Source organism: Cricetulus griseus, chromosome 4, assembly GCF_003668045.3.
Source record: "Cricetulus griseus strain 17A/GY chromosome 4, alternate assembly CriGri-PICRH-1.0, whole genome shotgun sequence".
Classification (NCBI taxonomy): domain Eukaryota; kingdom Metazoa; phylum Chordata; class Mammalia; order Rodentia; family Cricetidae; genus Cricetulus; species Cricetulus griseus.
The window spans coordinates 149,165,688-149,189,409 of NC_048597.1; the positions used below are offsets into that span (position 1 = coordinate 149,165,688).

General features: G+C 43.7%; 1 protein-coding gene and 1 non-coding gene across 3 annotated transcripts; one reads left to right on the top strand and one right to left on the bottom strand.

The window, feature by feature from the left end:
* Positions 1–4,768: 4,768 nt before the first annotated feature.
* On the top strand, positions 4,769–21,521 carry Tmem218 (transmembrane protein 218). Of its 2 annotated transcripts, XM_027411804.2 has the most exons (5): positions 4,769–4,920; positions 15,251–15,695; positions 16,326–16,436; positions 17,261–17,363; positions 20,235–21,521. In XM_027411804.2, exons 3-5 carry the CDS (start codon positions 16,327–16,329, stop codon positions 20,367–20,369), a joined length of 348 nt encoding a protein of 115 aa, XP_027267605.1. In that variant the 5' UTR covers positions 4,769–4,920; positions 15,251–15,695; position 16,326; the 3' UTR covers positions 20,370–21,521. The 2 variants fall into 2 exon arrangements, with proteins under 2 accessions (XP_027267605.1, XP_027267604.1); XM_027411803.2 differs by lacking the exon at positions 15,251–15,695 and having other exon boundaries at positions 4,772–4,920.
* On the bottom strand, positions 12,534–12,637 carry LOC113831768. Its single transcript, XR_003484753.1, has one exon. It is a non-coding gene; the product is annotated as a U6 spliceosomal RNA (small nuclear RNA).
* Positions 21,522–23,722: the final 2,201 nt, after the last annotated feature.

Here is a 23,722-nt window from a genome sequence, read left to right on the forward strand (position 1 = left end):
ATGATCCTACTTAGGCAACCAACTGCCCCACGTGCTATTACTTGTCCCGAAAGGTCTGTATCTGGCCAAGAAACATAGCCTCAACCCTCCATTGTGCTGTCTAGAAGGCAGAGGGTAAAAGTTGCACCTAAGATTTGTGTAAATGCATTATTCCTCTCTCCATTAGAATGACGGTTTCTCAAATGGAGATGAACATCATCAGAACTCAACTTCCTTCCCTGTTTGTCTACTCTTTGGCTTTAACAAATAAACCTTGGAGCTCCCTCCTGGCATGAAAGGCCTTCCCACCTAGCAGATAAGACACGTGAACTAGATATGACAGCTGTGTGTCCTGAAACATTTGATTTGGTGCTTCCTAATGGTAAGGCTGGCCAAGCTCTCCTTTGTCTGGGTAAAAGCAACCCTTTTAGAGAATAGACAAAATATCTGCTACCCAGTTTCATGCCAACAGGTTGAATTTTCTCTGAAAACCATTCCAATCTGTAAGGACTAGCAAATAATTCCTAAATCAAAAACATGTTACTTGTCTCGTCCATTTCTGAGCTCTTGAAAGAGAGAACCATTCTCCTTCTCCAACACTGGGGGGCGGGGGTGGGGGGGTGGGGAGAAAGGGCTTTTCACAAAACACAATGCTGAAATAATACTGAAGGAAGGGATCCAGGTCTGCTTTCTGTTCTATTGTCTTATTCTGTCAGCTCCCACATCTCCCCAAATCCAAGCTTAATAATTTACAGCGGAAAGACATTTGATAAATAAGGGGCAGGATTGGAGCTGTCAGCTCCACACAATGGGGCTGTTTGCATCTTCCTGCTTGGCGTCAGCACCAACTCTCTCGGCTCGCTTCAACTGAAACAATCCCGTTTGCTATTTTCATAAAATTAGTTCCTCTGCAGTTTCTATTAATCAGAACATTCTTTGGAGAGAATTATATGGGGATTTTATCACCATCTGACTTCAACCATTCTGTGAGTCTGATGAATTTTTATCACCTCCGAGTGGCAGAGAGGGTAAAACTTGAGTGGGCTGATGTGAGCGGGCATGGTGCCTTCACTTAAAGTCAGCAAGACCTGACAGATTGGGGGATCTGGGTCATTCTCCACCACTACCCATCAGAGTAGTCTCCCCCAGCAAGAATCTATAATTTTAAATATTGTTGGGGTCATGGATTTCCTTTCAAATTGTATAAAAGCTACAGCTATTCCACATCTGCATCATTAAGCCACACAATTCCAGTGAGTCTGTGGACAGCCCTTCTGTCTTCCGTACACACAGCTACCTACAGACTCCAGAGTTAAAACCGTGTGTTCTGAGCTCTCCCAACCATTCTTCCCTCCCTTACCAATCTTTAGCTGGAACCTCTAAATTCCTTGGTTGAAAGAGAAGAGACCCAAATGTTTTTAGAAGGGAAGATGTGAGGATAAAATTTCTCACCGAGGCTGCTATGGTTTAGACAAGTGTCCCTTAAAGGCCTGTATGGTGCAATTGGGAGGTTGTAGAACCTTTAGCACTTAGGGCTAAAGAGAAGGAAGTTAGGTCACTGTGGGTGAGGGGTGTGCCCTTGAAGAGGCTATGGGGCCCAGCTCCTTCTTCTTCCTTCTCTGTTTCCTGGCAACAGCCCATTAAGCAGCTTTGCTCTATCATATGATTCCCACCATGATGTGTTGCCACAGGCTGCCAAATCACAGAACCAACCAAGGATATGACCAACATCGGAAGCTGTGAGCCAAATAGACCTTTCCTCATTTGAAGTTATCTCACTCTTTTGTCTCAGTCTTGGAAAGTTGATTAACACAGTGACCACATGATTTTTGAAAAGCAAGGAGAAAAAATGGAAAAGAGAAGGCAATTCAAAATTGCTGAAATATAGTATAAATATCTAACATATTGATAGGTACTGCATGGCATTAGAGTCAATGAGACATGGGATAAAAATTATGAAAGTTTTGACAAACTTTCTATGCTGCCAGTTTACAGAACACTGGCCTCATTCTAAGTAAAGTAAACTCTGTCTGGGAAAGGAAATTACATAGATGGAAGAAATGTTAGCCGGGCGTTGGTGGCACTCACCTTTAATCCCAGCACTCAGGAGGCAGAGGCAGGCAGATCTCTGTGAGTTCGAGGCCAACCTGGTCTCTAGAGCGAGTGCCAGGACAGCCTCCAAAGCTACACAGAGAAACCCTGTCTCGAAAAACCAAAACAAAACAAAAAAAAAAAAAAAAGAAAAAAGAAATGTTGTACTGATAGAACAGGCTTCTAGAACTTTCTCTATCCACTGAATGTGTGATTTAAGAAAAGAAGTAACTTAATCTCTTCTTCCAATCTGAGAAAAAATAAAAATGTATGACTTCCAAAGTCTGTTCAGTTCCAATAACCAGTTGAACCTGATTCATTATCAGCATCATTTTTATAGTTGTTTTATTAAGATAGAGTGTCAATATAAAGTCTTGGCTGACCTCATGCTTGCTATATAACTCAGGCTGCTCTCAAACTTGAGATTCTTCTGCCCCAGCTTCTTCAGTCTTTATACTATAGGCATACCAGATGACCTTACAGGAGACATCTAAGGTAGAAGAATCAACTGTTTCCTGGAGTTCCCAGAAGTTAAGTATCTTAGGCTATGAACGCCGTAGTCTGTGGTTACAGCCCAGCTGTTGTTATTGCAGGGAGTCTAGGCACAATCAACATAAAAACAAATGAACACACTGTGTGGCAATAAAATTTCACTATTGGCCATAGAAACTTGAATTACACATGACAAAGAAAATGTATACAAAAAGGGAAAGGGTTTGATCTTTTATTTTGTTTTGTTTTTGTTTTGTTTTCTGTTTGTTTTGAGACAGGAATTCTTCTCCATGTAGCCCCAGCTGTCCTGGAACTTGCTCTGTAGACCAGGCTGGCCTTGAACTCTATCAAGAGCAGAACAAATGGTTTTGGAAGAGAAGAAAACTGTTTAACAAATGGACTTGTTCTTTATGGTTTGGATCTGTAGCTCCCCAAAGGCATAGAGAATGAGCTCTAATGGGCTTTGGAGAACATGACTGGATCCTGAAGGCTCCAACCTCGACCTCATCAGTGGATTAGTTACCTTAGATGGGTTCATAGTTAGACAGACTGCTGGAAAGGGATGGGAACTGTGAAACAACCTTTTCTGACCTTTAGGAACATGTGCATGAGTGTGGTACACATGTAGACAAAATATTCATAGACAGGAAATAAAAGTTTAAACATTAGGCCAGGCCATGGTGGCACACGCCTTTAATTCCAGCACAGAGGGAGTTCCAGGACAGGCTCTAAAGCAATATAGAGGAACCTTGTCTCAGTTTGACTCCACTTAGCCAGAGCTGTTACACAGAGAAATCCTGTGTCAAACAAACAAACAAACAAAAAATTAAAACATCAAAGTGTTCTGAAGTGTGGAACATTGCTATCCTCTGGAGTAGTTAACTATAAATTAGGTTTGGCCCATTGTTAGATCTTGTGTTGTTGGCCTGACACTACAAAACTATACAAAACACTTTAAGGCAGAAGTCACATTTTATTTCTTGTATCCTCTCAGTCTCTAATAGTACATAGCTACAGTAACAATAACATAGCTCCTCAATGGGTCAGCTAAGGTTCAGTTGTTAAAGAGGTAAACGGTAGGTTAGTTTATATAAACTTGATAACTGCAGTCAATAAAATTCAATTAGCCTCCATTTCATTCGTAAGATAACAATTCAGAAATTGAATGCACCAGAAGCTAAGCTAGGGGCCCCATGCCTTTAATCCCACTACAACCCCAGAGGCAGAGTCAGACAGATCTGTGAGTTTGAGGCCAGCCTGGTCTACAGAGTGAGTTACAGGAAAGCAGGAGCTACATAGTGAGACTGGAGGGGTGGGGCTGGGGCCGGGGAGACCAAATACATTTAATCAGAGATTCAGACCCAATAGTGTGCTTCCCAATGTTTCCATATTTTGTCTAAGGACACGGGTTCAAGGACCGAAGTTCTCAAATCCGGTATTGTTTTTGCTTGTTGTCTGTTTACCCTTCCTGCTTTCACAGTGAAAGATGCAAACTTTGCCCTGTTTCCTTTCGCTGGCCTGATCTTTTAATCAAAGATCCTACAGCCTGGGCACAAAATCTGGGTAGCAGTTAGGGTAGGAAAGACCACTCTTCTGTAAGTGTGGGCCAGCTGCCTGGATAGGGTGGCAATAATAAAAGGTTTATTTGATCTCGGTCCTTTTCCCCAGGCTCTCTCTTGGTTTCACTGATCTTTGCTTCGGTACATGTCAAAACAAAGGGAAGAGTAACGACCAATAAAATAAGGCTGGCTAAGGATAATAGAACGTGATGTTATTTCAACTGGTGATGGGGACTCAGTTCATGAGGGATGTTAGGGACCCTTGAGGGGCCCAGCCGATTTGACTTGCCCCCACAATAATCCTGGGCCTCTCCTGCGGATTGGGGACTGATTGGTCATCACATGTCGGGACAGGCGCTAAAGTCTGGACCGCGGAACTTCCGCACCTCCAGGAGCACCGATCCGGCAGCTCTACGATTGGGCCGCGCAATCTCAACTCGGACAGCGAGAAGATAATAAATAGTCCTCTGGTTGTTGTCTGAGGGTTTAGTGGTTAAGGGGATGTGATTGACAAGCTTGAATATCCAATTGAAACTGAGTACAGTGCACGACCGACCAATCGGAGGGCGTAAAGGAGACCGACGTGCTCACCACCCACCACACGCTTTGCGTTGCCTGGAGCCACAGCAAAACCGTGAGCAAACCAGAAGGAAGCTAAGTGCTGAAAGATCGACTTTGATTGGCCCATCGTAAATCTCCTAAATAAAACCCTACTTGTGATTCGTTCAAAGTAGATCAGAGCCCCGGTGAGCTGGATGGAGGGTGAGGGGTGAGTGCGGTTAAGGAACCCGAGAGCCAGGTGAGGACCGGAGGCATGGCCGCGGAGGCCGGGAAGGCGAGGGCGGGAGGCGCGCGGACCCCCGCAAGCCACCCTAGCGGCAGGCCTGGGATTGCTACTCAGATCCCAGTGTTCCCTGCTAAGCTGTGTGGTACGGCCAGCCCACTGAATCGGTGCCTGCCTAGGAAAAAGGGCAGGGTCGGAGCAATGGAGCACCCTCTCTTTATCGTCAGGTGGTGGTCCTTAGGCCTCCTGGCAGTTGATTTTCCCCAGACTTGCATGTGATTTGACCAGCAAAGATGGAGGCATTAGCCTAATGTTTTAAAACCCAAACGAGGCAGAAGTTTTTAAAGTAGAAAGATAAGTGTAAGCTCTCAGGACTTCAGTTTGTTGTTTTGTTTTGTTTGAGATGGGTCAGGGTGGCCTCAGACTTACTATGTTCCTTCCCCAGCCTTTTGAATGCTAGGATGACAGGTGTGTATCACTACACCTGGCCGTTTTCACTATTTTTGAAGGTTTGGAATAAGCAATCAAGAAAATTAAAAAGGGCTGGGGCGGAGGCAGGCGGATCTATGTGAATTGGCGGCCAGCCTGGTCTACAGAGTGAGTTTCAGGACAGCCAGGACTGTTACACAGAGAAACTCTGGCGCGAAAAACAAACAAAAAACAAAAAGAAAGAAAATTTAAAAAGGAGCCGGGTGTAGTGGCACACACCTTTAGTCTCAGCACTCTGGAGGCAGGATGGGGTAGGGGAGCAGGCGGGTCTCTGTGAGTTTGGGGCCAGTCAGGTAGGTCTACAGATCGAGTTCCAGGAAAGCCAGGTCTGTTGCACAAAGCAAACATATCTCAAAACAACAACAGTGAAAACAAACAAAAAAAAAACAAGGAGAATCGCAAAGGATTTCTCCGGAAAGGCAATCCTGTCCAATAACCTATCATTTTCTATTGCTTTCAAGGACTTGGTTCTGAAAATATGGGTATGGGCAAGGTAAGATCCATCAACAGCCTCTAGCCACAGTATTGTCCCAGCAGTCTCCATTTGCCCTCGACAGCAAGTTGTTCCGTGACAGATCTCAGTTTTCTCCCTTAAGATCCTCAGCTTGGTGGTGAGCGCTGCAGTTTTTGTCCAATGAGCCCTGGATGCAGGACTTTGAGTTTCCCCTGGGAACTGGTGAAAGGACATGTAGAACCAAGCTTAGATGAAGAACACACACTTATATGCAGGGTCTGGAGAAACTTAACAATGAAAACTCTCACAGCTTCCATCACAGGGAGAAAAACAACAAAACACTGGCCTTGCCTTGCTCTTGTCAGCTGCTAGACAAGGTGTTTAAATGTACACAGATAGTTTTTCCTGCTGTAGGTCACCCGATTCAAATGAATTTACTCTTAAAATTGTGTTGGCTAAGCCATCAGCTCTCAAAGAATATTTGAATAGTATTCTGAATCTTAAGTAAATAAACACTTTTTGTTTTAATCAAATCTCACTAACATAATTTGGCCATTCCAGAGGCTTGCAGATGTAGCTGAGAAGTCACAGTCTCATCTACCATGCACGAGACCCTGATTGTGTCCCCAGCACCTCTTGAACAGGAAGTGGTCCACACCCCTGTAATCTCAGCCCTGGGGAGATGGATGTAGGACCAGAAGGTCACTGGGACTGTAGCATTGACTCAGTTGCCAAGAGCATTTGCTGCTCTTCCAGAGTTCGGAGTCCAATTCCCAGGATTAAAAACCATCTGTAACTCCAGTTTCAGGGAATCTGATGTTCTCTCCCTCTCTCTCTCTCTCTCTCTCTCTCTCTCTCTCTCTCTTTTTTTTTTTTTTTTTGGTTTTTCGAGACAGGGTTTCTCTGTGGCTTTGGAGGCTGTCCTGGAACTAGCTCTTGTAGACCAGGTCTCAAACTCACAGAGATCTGCCTGCCTCTGCCTCCGGAGTGCTGGGATTAAAGGTGTGCGTCACCAATGCCAGGCCTGATGTTCTCTTTAGCCTCCATAGACACCTGCACAAAAATCACACACACACACACACACACACACACACAAGCATGCATGCATGAGACCCTGGGTTCACACCTGCACAAATCTCTCTCTCTCTCTCTCTCTCTCTCTCTCTCTCTCTCTCTCTCTCTCTCACACACACACACACACACACACACACACAAGCATGCATGCATGAGACCCTGGGTTCACACCTGCACAAATCTCTCTCTCTCTCTCTCTCTCTCTCTCTCTCTCTCTCACACACACACACACACACAAGCATGCATGCATGAGACCTGTTCATACCTGTACAAATCTCTCTCTCTCTTTCTCTGTCTGTTTGTCTGTCTGTCTGTCTCTCTCTCTCTCTCTCTCTCTCTCTCTCTCTCTCTCTCTCTCACACACACACACACACACACACACACAAATAAAAAATCTTAAAAGAGAATATATAATTCAATTATGAAATAATGATCCTCATTTTAGAAGTTGTAACATAGGTGTAACTTGATGTCACCTAAGCTTGTCAGCATTTGGGAGGATAGGAGATAATGTTTCTGATGTTACTGGCTCCAGCTGTCATTTTCCCTGCTTTCTAGGTGATGAGATTTGTTCTTGTCTTCTGGGTTATTGTATGGTGCCCAGAACAGTGCAGCTAATCCTGGGTAGACATTTCCTTCACAGCTGTCCCATCAGCTCAGTCACTTACACTAGTCATTTCAGATATCCCTTTGACCCCTTTCTATTTCCACAGCTAAGAAAAGTGCACTTTTTGTTTTTCATCGAGACAGGGGTTCTCTGTGTGGCCCTGGCTATTCTGGAACTCACTCTGTAGACCAAGCTGGCCTCAAACTCACAGAGATCTGCCTGCCTATGCCTCCTGAGTGCTGGGATTAAAGGTGTGCCCAACTACTGCCTGGTAAGAGACATATATGTATATGTCCTTTTCTGGACATATACATCCTGACATGGGGGAGGAAAATTGGTTGTAAGAGCTCTGCCACTGATCAGCTCTCTAGCCCTTAGGTTTTTGTTTTTGTTTTTGTTTTTTGGTAACTTTATTTTGAACAGTCCTACCAAGTTGCCCAGGTGGACCTTGAACTGGAAATTCTTCTGCCTCAGGTACTCAGATAGCTGGGATTATAGGCCTGAAGCCACTAGATGAAACTATCACTTACCTTTTAAAAATTAAGAAGTCTCTTTAATTTCTTGGGGTTGGAGAGATGGCGCAGTGGTTAAGAGCACTGGCTGCTCTTCTAGAGGACCTGGGTTCTATTCCCAGCACCTACGTGGCAACTCACAACTGTCTGTAAAGCCAGTTCCAGGGGATCCAACATCTTCACACAGACATACATTCAGGCAAAAACTTGAAGGCACATAAAATAAAAAATAAACATCGGAGAAGCTAAAAAAAGAAAGAAATCGAAAGAAAGAAAGAAAAGAAATCAAAAGAAAGAAAGAAAGAAAGAAGGAAAGAGAAGTCCCCCAAATGTTTAAAAACTAGGGGCTGTTGAAATCTCTAGTTTTGATAATATAATAAAATAGTTGTGTAGCATTCTGGCATTCTGCTCATGGTTTTTATTTTAAAGAAATGAAGCATCACAAACAGTTAAAATCCTTTCTCTTCTCTTTGCTGGTCCCATTCTGTTTCCCTCCTCCCTCCCAGAGACACCAGAATTATACACCAGAATTGCTGTGTATAATTTGTACTCATGTTTTCGGTGTTGTTGTTTTTTAACACTTGCATGTGTGCACATGGGGAAGCTGGAAAACAACCTCAGGTGTTACCCTCAAGAACTCTGTCATCTGAGGCAGTGCCTCTTATTGACCTGGAGTGTAGCTAGGCTAGACTGGCTGGCTGGCGGCTTCAGGAAGCCTCCTGTCTCTGCCTGTAGGGGAAGCTGTAGCCACGCCTACTTAGGAGTGGTCAGACACACTTGTAGCCAGCCCCTAAGTAGGCGTGGCTATAGCTTCCCCTACATCTGCCTTCCCAGCATTGGAATTAGAAGCATTTTTCCCATGGGTTCAGTGATCTAACTCAACTACTCCCACTTCCGGGGCAAGCACTTCCCAGCGCAGTGCCCACACTGTTATACTTTGAATATCTATGCCTCTGCCTCCTGACTGCTGGGACTCAAGGAGTGTGGTACCATGCCCGGCTGAAGATAATTTTTTTTAAAGTTTAAAATATAAACTGTATGCTTTGGATTTCAGTTTACAGCTTACATTTACTTATTTATTTACTTCCCCCACCCCAGAGCTTTGATTTTTATTACTTAAAAAAGCTGTGCTTGTGCCTTCAACACTTCCCCTAAGGAGGCACACTTGATCTTGTCATGGACACGCTTAGCACACGTAGTACCGCTGTAGGCCCTGCTGATGTGCGTGTTTGTTTTAGATAGCCTCATATGGACTTGAGGCCTTACAGCAGGAACCCCCTCACTCCATATTCGGATTTAGTGCTCTCCCAGCCTTCTTGGTGTGAAGATGAACAATCCTGTTGCCAGGGGTTCAAAATAGCCTAGTTTTGTCAGAGGCTGTATTGTAGGAAAGCCAATGATGGTATGTCAAATGCTGGACCATTCTGAGTTCCATTCCCAGGAGAGGAAAAAGAAAGAACAGCTATTTATTTACTTATATATTTGTATGTGTGCATTTGTGTCTGTTTTAGATAAGGACTCACTGGCTTAGAACTAAACTCCTTCTGCCTCAGTTCCCCCAAGTGCTGGTATTACAGACACAGGCCACTGTTCTCGGGTTGCAGCTTCCTTTTGTCACTCAGCACTGCTGTTGAGATATATTCATGCCAATGTATATAGATCAAATCCATCCATTTGAAATGTTCATTGTGAGGATAAAATAAGTCCATTTGACAGGTGTGTAGCTTTTTCCCCTCCTATTTTGCTATTGAAATTATAGTGAATGTCCTCATATGTGTCTACTTATATGACAGTGTCTAGAATTTTGTTTGAACTTTTCAAGGGACGTGCATGTCCCTGAGGGACATTTGAGAATTTGTGAGGCCATATTTAGTTATTATTGTGGTTAGAATATACCAGAGAGCTGAGAATGTTAGGTGTGCAATGTTGGGAACAGTCCTCAAATGAAGAATTGCCTTGCATCTTGTGCAACTTTCCAGTGTTCTCTTTTTTTTTAATTTTTAAATATTTTATTTATTTATTATGTATATAGTCTTCTGCCTGCATGATCTCATTCAAGGTGGTTGTGAGCCACCATGTGGTTGCTGGGAATTGAACTCAGGACCTCTGGAAGAACAGTCAGTGCTCTTAACCACTGAGCCATCTCTTCAGCCCCTCCAATGTTCTCTTTTAATAAGTATCTTGGCCTAGAACCTAACACCATTTGTATGTGTGTGTGTGTGTGTTAACATAATGTAATTGTTGGCACAGTTTAATAAAGTGTAATTTCCAGGAATGTAAATCAAGGGAAAATTATACTGATCTGTGGTTTGGAGCTTTAACAAGACTTGTTCCTCAGTCTAGAAAAATCATGTAACTGAAGGGCAGCACAGCTCGTGGTATTTGAGCTGCCAGCACAACACACCTGCATAGTGTGCACGTGGCACTTTCCCACTTGTGGAGATTCTAAGTTTAGGTGCAAGCATCTGGCTACTGTACTTCATTATGTATTCTAGTGTAGTCAGCCTGAACATTCATATATTTAAACATATGCTGTTCCATTATGAATTACTTCCACTAAAAATCGACTTCTGTACATGCTACAGAGTAGAGGTCGAGTTTTATTGTTCTCTGGTTAGATAATCGTTCACGTTACCACCACTGTGAAACCCTTTACACACTGGGCCATGAAGCCATCTTCTTCCTAGGGATACACAGATCTGTGTCTGAGCTTTCAGTTTTCATGCTTGTGGTCCATGTGTCTTTGTCCCACTGTTTTAATTACCTTGGTTTCATAATGTGTCTGTGGCAGTTGGTGACAAGAAAGGCACGCTGCCATTCCTAGTTCTCAAGTGCTGTTGGCTATTCTTGGCTCTTTACTCCTGTGTGAATTTGGGATTCATTTTCCAGTTCCTTAAAGTATTTTTGGATTTTGGTTAGAATTGCACTGAATTTTTACGTTAGGAAAAATTGAGATTTTTTTTTTAATTAAGCCAACTCATCTAAAAGCAGAAGTTACTTCTCTACACAGCCTGCTTTACCCCACTGTCCGGGTACTTTTAAAAGGCCTTTTCATGAAGCTGCAAAATTTTAGCTACAAAAAAGTCTTACAAATATCTGTTGTCGTTAATCATACTTGCACATGTATGAACGTGCATACATATTTTTATTATGCAAGTTTGAACTCCATTCAAAATGTTAAGAAAGTGCTGAAATCAACATCTACTCACCTATCACCCAGCTTCGGGAGCTACCTCATGACCAGTCTGTTTCATAACAGTCCCTTATCCCCACCCCCAGCCCCTAAATATCATGAAATGCCTGGCACAGTGTTCTGCTGTCTGGAGTGGTGTGTGTGTGTGTGTGTCTGTGTAGATTCATGTGCCATAAAGAATCTATACCTTTATTTTTAATTTTAAAGGGGATCTATACCTTTTAGAAAGTATATTTCACTTTAACTATTCAATGACCATTTCATAAAAGGATTTGTAGGTAAGTGTAACACAATAGAAAATGGCACAAACCCCAAGTATCTATAGCTAGATACTGATCACCAGAGTTACAAAGCCAGGTAACCAACGCCCAGATCAAAAACCAATTTTATCGTCAGTGCCCCATCCAGTCACTCAAGGTACCCTGGAGCAGTTGTACCTGTTTTTGAACATTATATAACTGGAGTCTACAGTGAGCTTTTTATTCTCTCCTTCACTTAATGCTTGTGAAACTCACCTACATTGTTGGATGTAATTGTAATGTATTCATTTGTATTGCTTTATACTGTCATTTGTATGATTGATTGTGTGCATAATGCTCTACATTTTTATGGACTCTCTGCCATTGACCTTTTGGCTATCTGGTAGATATACATAGAGATACTTCATTTGATTTTTATTTGCATTTTTCTGGTGACTAATGAGGTAAGGACCTTTACCTATATTGGCCATTCAGCTATCCTCTGTATGATGTTTATGCTCGTTTTTTGTTTTTTGTTTTTTCCAATCTATCTCTGAAATAGTAGTAAAATCCATTAATTTGGGCTTGCCAGTTATTGTGGTGCTTTTGTCTCTTTTGACTTTGTTGTTAGGTTCATATTTCCTTCAGGTTACATCTTCTTTGGTTAAATCATTCCTTTCAAAACTGTTCTTACTGATAGTTTCAAATCTTTCCATGTATTTTCTTGTTACTAATACTGGTCCTCTAGCTTACATTTTATTTTGCTTTGCCCATTGGTGGCAGACCACACACGGTGACGGTTTCCCATCCTAATCATTGGAAGCATGCAGTCCGGCAGTGCTCAGTGTTTACATTACTGGGAAGCAGATCTCCAGAGCTTTCATCCTGAAGACTCAAACTCAGTGTTTATTGTCATTGCCCCCAGTTCCTCCTTTCCCTGTATTTGCTTGGCTAGTATCTGCCTCGTATATCTTTTTCCAATTCAGCTTTTCATCTTCTCATTTGTGTTTTCTGTCACTTTTGTAAACAGCTACTTTTATCTTATTTTTTTTATTTATTTTTAAATATGGAACACTTCTCAAATTTATGTGTCATCTCTGCGCAGGGGCCATGCTAATCTCCGTATCGTTCCAGTTTTAGTGTGTGTGCTGCTGAAGCAAGCACTTTTATTTTTCATAATCCAGGATGAGCATCTTTCAACAGTCAAGTCTGGGGTGCTTACATTTACTATGAGTCCATGATTACGGCTGCATAATAAATGTAAAATAAAAAATTTGATATTCCATGTGGTACAGAGGCTTACACCTAGGGCCTCATTTGTGATAGGCATGTGCTCTACCATTGACCTGTATCTCCCAGCCTATTTCATATTTATTTCTTCTTCTGAAAATTTGTGTGTTGGTTGGGTGTGAGTTTATGTATGTGTGCAGGTCTATATGCAAGTGGTAGAAGCCAGAGGTCAATGCCAGGTGTCTTCTTTGATTGCTTCTCTACCTTACTTTTCAGACAGGATTTCCCACTGAACCTGGAGTTCACCAGTTGACTAGACTGGCCAGCCAGTGAGCTCCAGGGCCCTCCTTTCCACTTGCTGGATCACAGATGGACACCATTGCCTTTACATGAGCACTGGAGATTGGAACTCAGGGCCTCATGCTTGTGCCACAGACACTTTGCCAACTTAACCACCTCCCCAGGTCCCTCATATTTATTCTTGAAGAAGCCTTGTATGCCTGCTGAGTGGTGTCCCCAACAGTGACTTTAGTTAGTCTGTTGGGGATCTTGTAGGCTTTTCATTTTTATTGTAGTTTCTGTAGTTAATTGTAGTTATTTTTTGTGGTTATTTATTTAGTTATTGTATTTATTCAGTTATTCTGTACTTTATTGTATATGGAGTTTTCATTGAGTGGCCAGCTCACACACATACAAAACAATGACACAGAGACTTATATTGATTATGAAAACTCGGCCTTAGCTTAGGCTTGTTTCTAACTAGCTCTTATAACTTAAATTAACCCATTTCTATTAATTTACTTTCTGTCACGTGGCTTTATTACCTCACCTCTGTACTGCCCATCCTGCTTGCTGTGCGTCTCTGGCATCTCCACCCTTTTCCCAGCATCTTCACTGTCTGGAAATCCTGCCTCGCTATTGTCCATTCTGCTTTTTATTAAACCAATCAGAGTGACACATCTTCAAGTGTACAAAAAGATTATTCCACAACAGCTTATCCGCTTATTGTAGTTAATCTTTCTACTAGGAATCCCACACAGCCTGCTAGTGGGACCCTAACACTCTGCTTGTAGGTAATATAGGGTTAGGATTCAGATTTCTCTCTAGTTGATGTTTTGTTTATTTGTTTGTTTTGTTTTTGTTTTTGTTTTGTTGTTGTTGTTTTTTGTTATAGCCTGAGTCACTTGGCCTGCTCTCTTCAACTAAGTTTCTAGTAGATTTTTCAGAGTCTACTCAAACACTACTTGAACCTTTGAGGGACCAGTGTTATAGATTGTTCTCTCCTTGGTTCTAGTTTTATGCACCATGGGCTGAGATCTCACTGGAGGAGCCCTAATCTTAGGCCTCCATCTCCAGTCAGGGCCACTGTGGACTTTGAGCCCAGCCCCTGCTTACCCATCAGGCTTTGGGTGTACATTAAATTCAGAGCACTTTAGATGTTACCATTTTACATGTTAAGGTTTTAAAAACTCCATTTTGCTAGTCACTTCCACTGTTCTGTGAGGAACTTACCTTGTTAGCCCCATGCAACATATTAACCAGAAGTTTCCATCATCTTTCTATACCTTGCTATATGACCTTATCACCCTTCACTTGAATTTTACAGACTCGCCAGTATGGCGTCACTTATTCATCAGCAAATACTTGTTACACATAATCTTTATGCTGAGAACCGGGGATGGCAGGGTGGGAAAAATAGTTTCTGTCCTCAGGGGTGTATTTTCTTAATAAGGGAGACAGAAAGTGAACTTGTAAGCAAATGGATAGAAATGTTAACTGTGGAGGCTGAGGCAATAGCTCAGTAGCATAGAGCATTTGCGTGGTATGCAAGAGCCTGAGTTGTTACCCACAGTTGGGGAAGAGCGCTCTGGAAGAAAGAGGGAGACACTAATGCTTTTGGAGAGTTACTGTAGATGGAAAGTCAGGGAAGGGCTCTCTCAGGATGACATTCTTCTGATGAAGCTACAATATCAACCACGAGGAAAGGTCAACCCAGTCACACAAATAACCAAATAGCAAGCTCCTTGTTGTGGGCCAATGGTTGAATCCTGCCTGAGAAACAGCAAATACAAAGTCCTAGAGACAGGGAAGTACTTGCCCTGCTACAGTTACTGACATGATACTCACTGGGCTCTAATGAGGACAGAGGGCTCTGCAGGAAGGACAGAGGCAAGTGGGCGCTCCCCCTACTCCACCATCCTGCCACACTGATTCCTTCCCAAGTATGCTAGCATTAGCTTCTCCCTTAACCTTTTCAAAGCTCCTGATGCTCTTTGTTTTTGTCACAAATGAAAATATAATACGGATAGCTGTTTGCATCACATTGTTCTCTAATAGACCATCAGCTTTGGCTGGGATACATATCTTTTTTTTCCTTTGTCATCCTAACTAGGAGCACGATGTTTTCCATGGTGGGCATAGCACCGTGTTGACTGAATCAACTTTTTTCCTTTTTCTTTTTTTTTTCCCCCCCAGTTCATGCTTAGAGTCTCTTCCAGTAAGCTTACAACAGGACACAATATATTTCCATTGTGTTTAAATCACCAGGTAAAGAAGCCCAGAAACTTCAGGAAGAATCTGTTTCCTGAAGATTTGTCTCTGGTACTGAAAAGGAAACTCAGGGAGATGCTCTAGGATGGTGTTACCTCGTTATGTGGACTGAATAGTACCCACCAAAAGATGTCCACACCTAACTTCCAGCATCTGTAAATGTGATTTGATTTGACAAAGGGATCTTTGCACGTGTGACTGTGGGACCTTGTCTGGTGATGATGGGCGACAGAAGACAGAGAGGAGAAGTGTCATGTGGGGACAATGACAGTTACAGGAGGCTTGTAGCCAGAGAGACCCTGGAGTCACCAGAAACTGGGAAACCTAAGAAAGCATCTTGGCTTAGACCCTATGGGGGTGTGTTGCCCCATGGACACCTCTACTGTAGACCTGTGCTCTCAAGAATTGAGAACAAACTCCTTGTGGTGTGAGCCTCAATTAGGTAACCGACACTAACTTGCCTCTCGTGTAGCTCAGATGTAATAGTATGTTTCTGATTGCCATGACTAAACATGCCAGGTCTAGCAAAGCACTTAGCGTATTGTGAGTGCCCCAAAGGGTGACATCTGTTTTTAGGGACTGGGAGTTTTCTTCCTTCTGTGAATAAGTACTTGACAACAGAATAAAATTTCTACCTTGTGATTGCCTGCTGAGTCCAACTTCATACCTCAGATTTAACTGAAGTTTCAACTTCTGTATTGGCTCTGCAGCCTTCTGAGAGCCTTTGGTTAGGATTTCTGGATGGAGAAAGCTCAGATTTCTAATGTGAGCTCAGGTAGAAGTCAAAGTAGAGCTGAAGAGACCAAATTTGAACTGACAACCTCACCCCAGCCCCTAAATCCTCTACCCCTATTCCTACACAAAGAAAGCTTTGGGATCTATGTTCCTGGTTTTCATTAAGGGACTCTGGGGCTGGACATTCCTGAAAATTAAAGACCCATCATGAGTGAGCCTCCAGACATATACTGGTCATCGACTTCCTCATATTTAGTTCAGGCTCTCTGTGTAGTCTCTGTGCAGTGGGGTGGGGGTGGGGTTCAGCCAGAGGCTAATGCTTCTCTCTGTCCCCTAGGATGGCTGGCATGGTTCTGGGAGTGGGTGCTGGCGTGTTTCTCCTCGCTCTGATCTGGGTCTTGGTGCTGCTGCTGTGTGTGCTGTTGTCCAGAGCCTCTGGGATAGCTAGGTAAGGCATTCTTTCAAGTCTGGAGTCCTAGGTAAAAGCAATTAGAGGCAAAAATCGCTGATGCTCATTAAACATTTAGAATTCAGAAGATCATTTTTGTAATTACTGGCAGTTTGAATGAGTTGCATTTTAACCTCTTATCATAAGCACTAACTGTGTTATTTATGCTCAGGCAGAGGCGGGAGGAGAATGGAAGTGTGTTTCAGTTCTCACTGTGGAGGGGATGGGGGAGACCGGAGATGACAAGAAAATATGCTTTGGCTGCTATTGAGTTCCTTGGGAGTTGTAGGTGGAAGTTTTATCTAATTGTTCAGATTTATGACACATGCTTGGTCTAGTTCTTAAGGCTCTAGCCTGGGCCTGTGGACACTGACATTACAGTGAGTTGGCCTGGCCCTCTGTGTCAGGCTATGACCTAACTCTGGAAACACTTGAGATACACTCTCTGGGAGGATCAAGTCAGTAATAAACAGAGAGCTACAGTATTTACTGAAATGTTCTGGTCTGAAAATAACAGAAGTGTGTGGGGGATGGAGGAGGTGTGTGTGTGTGTGTGTGTGTGTGTGTGTGTGTGTGTGTGTGTGTGTGTTTGTGTGTGTAGAAAACCATAAATTCCCATTGTTAGAAATTTGGAATTACCAGAAATAAACAGGAATGTACCCAGGTGGTATGTGTCTAGAAAGTAAGTCTTTGGGTGGAGGACTTTGTGACCTTAAGGGACTAAAATATAGAATGCTGACCCCAGGGAGGAGCCAGCACAGGCCCAGCTGATGAGAAGTTGACTGTCATCAGTGCTTTTAATACTCAGGTCTCTTTGCCCCCAGGTTCTCCATCATCTTTATCTTCCTCGGTGCTCTGATCATTACTATAGTTCTGCTGCTTTTCCCTCGAGCCAGTGAATTCCCAGCCCCAGAGGTTGAAATGAAGGTAAAGCTAGTGGGTTTCATTTTGCCCCTAACCTCAGCTTCCTCCATCCTTCCCTGTGACCTGCTCAAACAATGATGGGGCTCCAAGGGAGTTGCAAAGCCCCTGTCCCTTTACCCTGGGAAAGGGTCTTTCCTACCTGCAGCACCACGAGGCAGTGATTCACCGGGTGTACTGTCATCTGCTGCTTGCATAGAGTTGAAGGACAGTGTGGAAAGCCACTCCTTACCACGGAGACAGAAAGAGAAGAGTTGGGACCCTGGAACTGGCATAGGCCTTTAGTGTGGTATCCCCCATTCCTGGTAGCCTTGGTTCAGAATCTCAGATCCTGGGTCTCAGGGTGTTGAGTGACATGATTTTCCATCCTCTGAAGTTGACTTTTTCCACTTGTGGTGTCAAGAGAATCATTTCCATCAAGAATAGTGGGCAAGGGGAGCCTTTCGGGGGAAGCGGAAGGGGACGTTGCAGATGAGTCCTTATTGCTTAGACCACATCCGCCAGCCTCGACTTCTGTAAATCCATTTGCATCACCTCTCTCACTGTCCCATTTCTGCAGACCTCACCTGTTCTGGTTCCTTCCTGATATGGGGCTCCAGTTCTACCACGTGTGGCTGGTCTCAAACCCACAGGCTCTTGCTAAGTAAGGGTACTGACCTTTTCTGTCTCATTGCATCTTCTTGTGGCCTTCTGTTTCCTCTCTGTAGCTATTTTAATTTTGAAGTAGAAACAATGATAATGGCTAACATTTCTTAAAGGATTACTGTATGCTACGACCTACGTTAAACACCTTGTTTACATGGTCTCATTTAAACCACACAACAACCCCAAGTGATAAGAAGGAAGTACTGTTTTTCTGGGCAAAAGGTTCCAGTGACCTGCCCATGTTGACACTGTCCAGGAAGAAGCAGAGTAAGGATTTAAGCTGAGCTCTGTCCTCAAAATTGTCAAACTCGTCGGAACTCAACAGAATATCAGAGACTATTCTCCAGATTTGACAGGTTGTCAATTTGATACAGTCCACAAACTTACATAATTTTCTACGTAAAATGAACACATACGTTCAGCTCTACCCAGGACTAATGATGGTGACAGGAAGAAAGTTAGTTCTGGAAACTCTAAGGGAAATTGTGCTTACCACACAGATTCTAGGAGTTATTCCCTTGGGTGTCAGGCTCTCTCTACATCTGGCCCACCCGTGTCTTTGTTTTGAGTAGAAAAGAGTGATGTGTGCTGCCATGTTTGTAATTACTGCAAATGTGACTGCTAGAAACGGCATGGAGCGAGCATCGCTTCTAAATCAATCCCTCTATTCTGTCATAGGAGTCTCGGACTCAGGAGACAACAGGGATTGAGAAAAATGTTTGTCAGCATGGCCAGCAGAATCGGAGTTCTCACTTTCAGGTTCTGAGCACTGGCCCCTGCAGCATCCTGGCTCAATACGGTATCAATAATACATGGCCTGGGCCTTCTGCACCCAAGGCCTGCTAATTGGCTAATTAAAAAGTGAAACAGCCGAGCGAGCAAACATGTAGCCCGCAAGAGACTTGTTCAGTACCAGAGCCAAGGTCAAAGTTATGTTAAAGCCGTTTTATCAAACTGACCTTGATTGTAAGTTGACTGTCGAGGTAGTCTCTGGAGCAGTGGAGGTGGCTGCAGCCTCCTCCTTGATGTCTTTGGATCTCTCATTCCACTGCTGAGATTGTCCAGGAACTTTCTGCACCAACACTGTATTAGCTTTCTGTTGCTGCTATAACAAATTCCTGCCAACGAAATGGTTCCTGCCATAAGTTTATCATCTACAGTTGTGTGGGTTACAAGTCCATCTTCAGTCTCCCGGAGTTAAAATCAAGGGTGGGCAGGGCCATGCATCTTTCCAATGGTTCTGCAGGAATGTCCATTGCTGATCCCAGTGCCTGGCCCATCTTCAGAGCCATCAGTGTGTCCCCTCTCTGACTGCATCTATCTCATATTTCTTTCCCCAAACTTGTCTTCTGCCTCTTCTTTCATTTTGTTTCTTGAGATAAGGTCTCACTATGTAGCCTTGGCTGATCTGGAGCTCACTGGAGGTCTGCCTACCTCTACCTCCAGAGTATCTTTAGTTTTTAAGGACTCTGTTTACTTTGGGCCTGCCTGGATTGGATAATCCAAGCTAATCTCCCAACTTTAAGGTCACAACTTTAACTCCACTGTCATGCAATCAGTATGTTCCTAGGGATTAGGCAGTGACAGTGACTGTCAGCTATTTGGGAACCTCTCCTGGAAATGAGTTCTCATGGCTTCTGTGAAGTTGGGCACTCATTTGGATTATGCTATCTGCTGTCCCCACCCATTTAAGTACCTCTGCTTTGCTCTAGGGAGAAGAGGGCTCTGTTCTCTAGAAAAGGACAGCAGACAGCTCAGTAGAGGCAGGACCAGATACAGGTTTTTGTCAACAAAGACCAGTAGAATTAGGGCTTCACTTACGACTGGTTACCAAGCAACTAACTGTATGGCAGGGCAAGTTACATATCCTTTTAGTGTTTTAATATCTTAGATAAGTGGCCACTTTCCTCACTCCCTTGCAATTAGGGCTCAGAACGCTCCTGGTGAAAGCTTCAGTCACCTCATCTGAAAGCCACCCTTTCTTCTAAATTGAGCCATTTGTTTCCTCTACCTTATTATTAGTTGTTGCTCTTCTCCCCACCACGGCATTCTTCTTTAAAAACCTTGTGTCTTCTACTCAGGGAGTTGAAATTTTCTTACTCATATGCAGAGGGAACCCAGGGCAGGATGCCACTGAAAACCTGGGCACAGCCCTCAGATCTCAGGGGAACACAGGCAGGGCACTGGAGTGTTCCATGGCAGTGATTCCATTTTGATATTTTTTCTCTCCAGATTGTAGATGCCTTTTTCATCGGCCGCTATGTCCTGCTGGCTTTCCTCAGCGCCATCTTTCTTGGAGGCCTCTTCTTGATTCTTACTCAACATGTGCTGGAACCAATCTATGCCAAACCACTGCGGTCCTGCTGAGTGCGGTAACGGAAATGGGACATTTTGATGTCACGGATGAGCACAGAGGCACTCTCTGGAGCCTTGATGACAACTTTCGTGTCTTCAGACCATTTCTCTGAATGACCATTTGTCACCAAAACAAACCTCTTGAGCCCTGGCTTTCAGGAAGTCAGTAGCAAAACAGACTCCGTGGGTGTAGATTGTCAGCATCCAAACACGATACAACTCTCTGTTCAGTGCCCACACTCCAGGATTCCTGTCTGTTTTGAATGGAAAGTAGTAACAGTGATCTGCTTGGGGTAGATGTTCAGTCAAGCCATCAGTAGTGGATTTAGGGAGAAGGAGTTTTAGGCTCTGCCCACCAACAGAAGATCCTGGTCCTTTTTGATAACGTGTAAGTTGTATGTTCTTAGTTGAGTGACTGGAACCATTTGGAAGAGATAGGCCTTCAGACACGAAAGGCTGCTGTAATGTAACAGCTTGGAAGGTGTGTCAGGCAGCGGTTACTGACCACTCCTTATGTAATTCCACAGAGCTCTATAAAGGCAGTGAGTGCACTTGCCTGAGTTCCAATAAAGCAATAAACAACTACCAAAGGGCTTTCTCTTCAAAATCCTGTCTACAGCTTCTGTATATGTACATTTTAAGTTTGCTTAGAGATTAGAAGAGAGGTATGCAAATGTTAGATGTCTTCCTGCCATGTGCTTTGGGTCTTCTCCCGGGGTTTGGTGGCCTGTGGATGCCTTATTTAAGTATTTACTGTCATGTAGGAGTTTTGTTTGGGCTTTGGCCCTTTCTTTTCCCTTTTCCCTTGGTAGTACTGCAAAATGAACCCAGGGATTCACACATGATAGGCAAGCATTCTACCCTCCTATCCCTCTGGGATTTTAGGCTTGAACCATCAGGCTTGACTCTTACCTAGTTTGTCAATTGGTTAGTTGGTCGGTTGATTTGAGACAGGGTCTAACTAGGGTCCCTGGGCTGGCTTGAACTCTTGATCCCTTTGCCTCGGCCATCTTGACTACTAGGATTACAGGTTGCCCCAGTGCCTGCCTCTCTGTTTTCATCTCAGAAGTTCTTTCTCCAACGTTAGTAAGGAATCTATATTCTCAGCATTACAACTTACATTTGTCTGACTTCCTAGATCAATAAAATTTGTCACTAAATGGGGTGGAGGCCCTGGTCTGGTTCTGCTTTGGAAGTGCCATCCTGTCTCCCCAGAGTGAGTGAAGAGGGGTCTTCTAGTGTGAGAGCCTGAAGCCATTGGAAAGGTGCCTGCTAGATGCCTGGGCTGTACTGACTCCTTTGAGACTTTAGTTTTATAGCAGTCTATTTGTTATGATTGCTCCTACTTTTAAATAGAAAGATCCTGAGGTTTAAGGTGATGAACTCACTTAGGCTTAACACAGTAGCCAGTTGGCAAACCTAGATGTGGCAGAATCCACTCTCTCTCACAAAAGAGGAAAACCATCTTTGGTTGAGAACTTGAGAGAAGGTAGGACAACTTCTTTTTCCTATCTCTCCTTGATACTGTTGTTGGGGTATAGGAAAAACCCAGTTCCACTGCCTCATGGGAGCTCAGCCTCAAATGACCAGAGGCCAGAACCAGTGACTATTGGGAATCAAGGCTGGTGAGGACCCATACAGTTGTGCACTTGAACTGGCTCCTCTATCTTCTTTAACTTTGGGAAAATTTCCAGGTACAGTTTTATTCAGAAACTTTTGAATGAAATGGGATTCTTAGTCTGGCCTAGGGCCCATGGGGAAGAAATAGAAAACATTGCTCTGGGAATGGAGAGGAGAGGGGAACATGTGGAAACTGTGAGGGAGGTGGGCAGTCTGGAGCTCAGGCCCCTTAACAGTACCTAAAAGCTTCCAGGGGCCTTGTGAGCCTTCCAACAGGGTGCCTTAGCCAGCCCAAGCAGAGCACCAACCCTGACAATCACAGACTGCCATGTGCCTCTCCTCCCGAGAAGCTTGTTGCCAAGGTAACTCTGGAAGGGCCTATAGAGGTTCCTGGAAATGGATCTGTCTTTCTCATTCCTTTGCAATGTGTTTGGGGGCTCTGATCCCTGCTCTAGTTCATAAATGATTTAGGGTTACCACTTCAGAGGGAGCAATGCTACAATGGCATCAAAGACCCATTGAGGGTAAACTTCCAGTCAAGAGAGGGGAGACTTAACATCCCAGCTGGGCTGGGTCAGTCACCTGGCCAAGGGATCAGTCCTAGGACAGCAGGTTCACTTGAACCACCCTGATGAGTGCTGGTGGGGTGGGGCAAGGGAAGGATCAGGATGGAGGAATCCAAGGTATTTTCAGTGTTACTATTCTAATACATTAATCAATGTCCTGTTCTGCTCTTCAAGACCTAAGCTTTTCTATCAACTCCGCTTCATTGCTGCCGAGGCTAAGAAGGTCTATCTGATTCTCAGTGTGCAGAGAAACATGCTGTTCCTTCACAGATGAGAAACAGGCAGAGAAGAGGACGGGATGGGAAGTTCACAGCTAGTAGTAGTGACTCTCAGACTCCATATACTAGCACCAACTCCCCATGCATCTCTTGCACCTCATGTAACAGTTTAAAGATCAACTTTTGCTTTCAAATAACCCCTTAGTTTTACATCGGTTAGCTGTTGGCACTCACCCCTTTCCTAACTCATATCTGTAAAGTCCTATTGAACTACTAACATTGATAGGAACAAATGACAAACATGTCAGTCCAGCCTTTGGCTTAACCAGACGTAAAAATCAGATACAGAAAATAATCTGGAAATGCGTTGATTATCCTAGATGGAATGTGACCATTTGGGACTGGAAAGGACATTTTATAGTTGATAGAACTGAACCTTTAATTTGTAGGTGCACCCTTACCCCAACTTGGATATAAGTGCATGTCATTCATATAGACATGACAATTTTTGTTACAAGTAGTGAAGACACCAGGTTATTTTTCAAAGTGCACTATAAGCACTTATGTTGTCATGTTTCAGATCTACAAAGTAGGTCTTGTTAGTGCCCCCCCCCCCACTTTACACAACAGGCAGACTGGAGGGAGTCACTCAGCAAAGGGTAGGCAGGAGTCAAGATTAGAACTGAGGCTGTTCGCTGGGTGTTGATGGTACACACCTTTAGTCCCAGCACTCGGGAGACAGAGGCAGGCAGATCTCTGTGAGTTCAAGGCCAGTCTGGTCTCCAGAGCGAGTGCCAGGATAGGCTCCAAACCTACACAGAGAAACCCTGTCTCGAAAAACCAAAAAAAAAAAAAGAGAACTGAGGCTATTGGGCTCTGTGTAAACTCCTAACACTGTTATATTAGACCATGTGTCCATCACATACTAACAGACAACACAGATTCACTTGAAACACCTAGA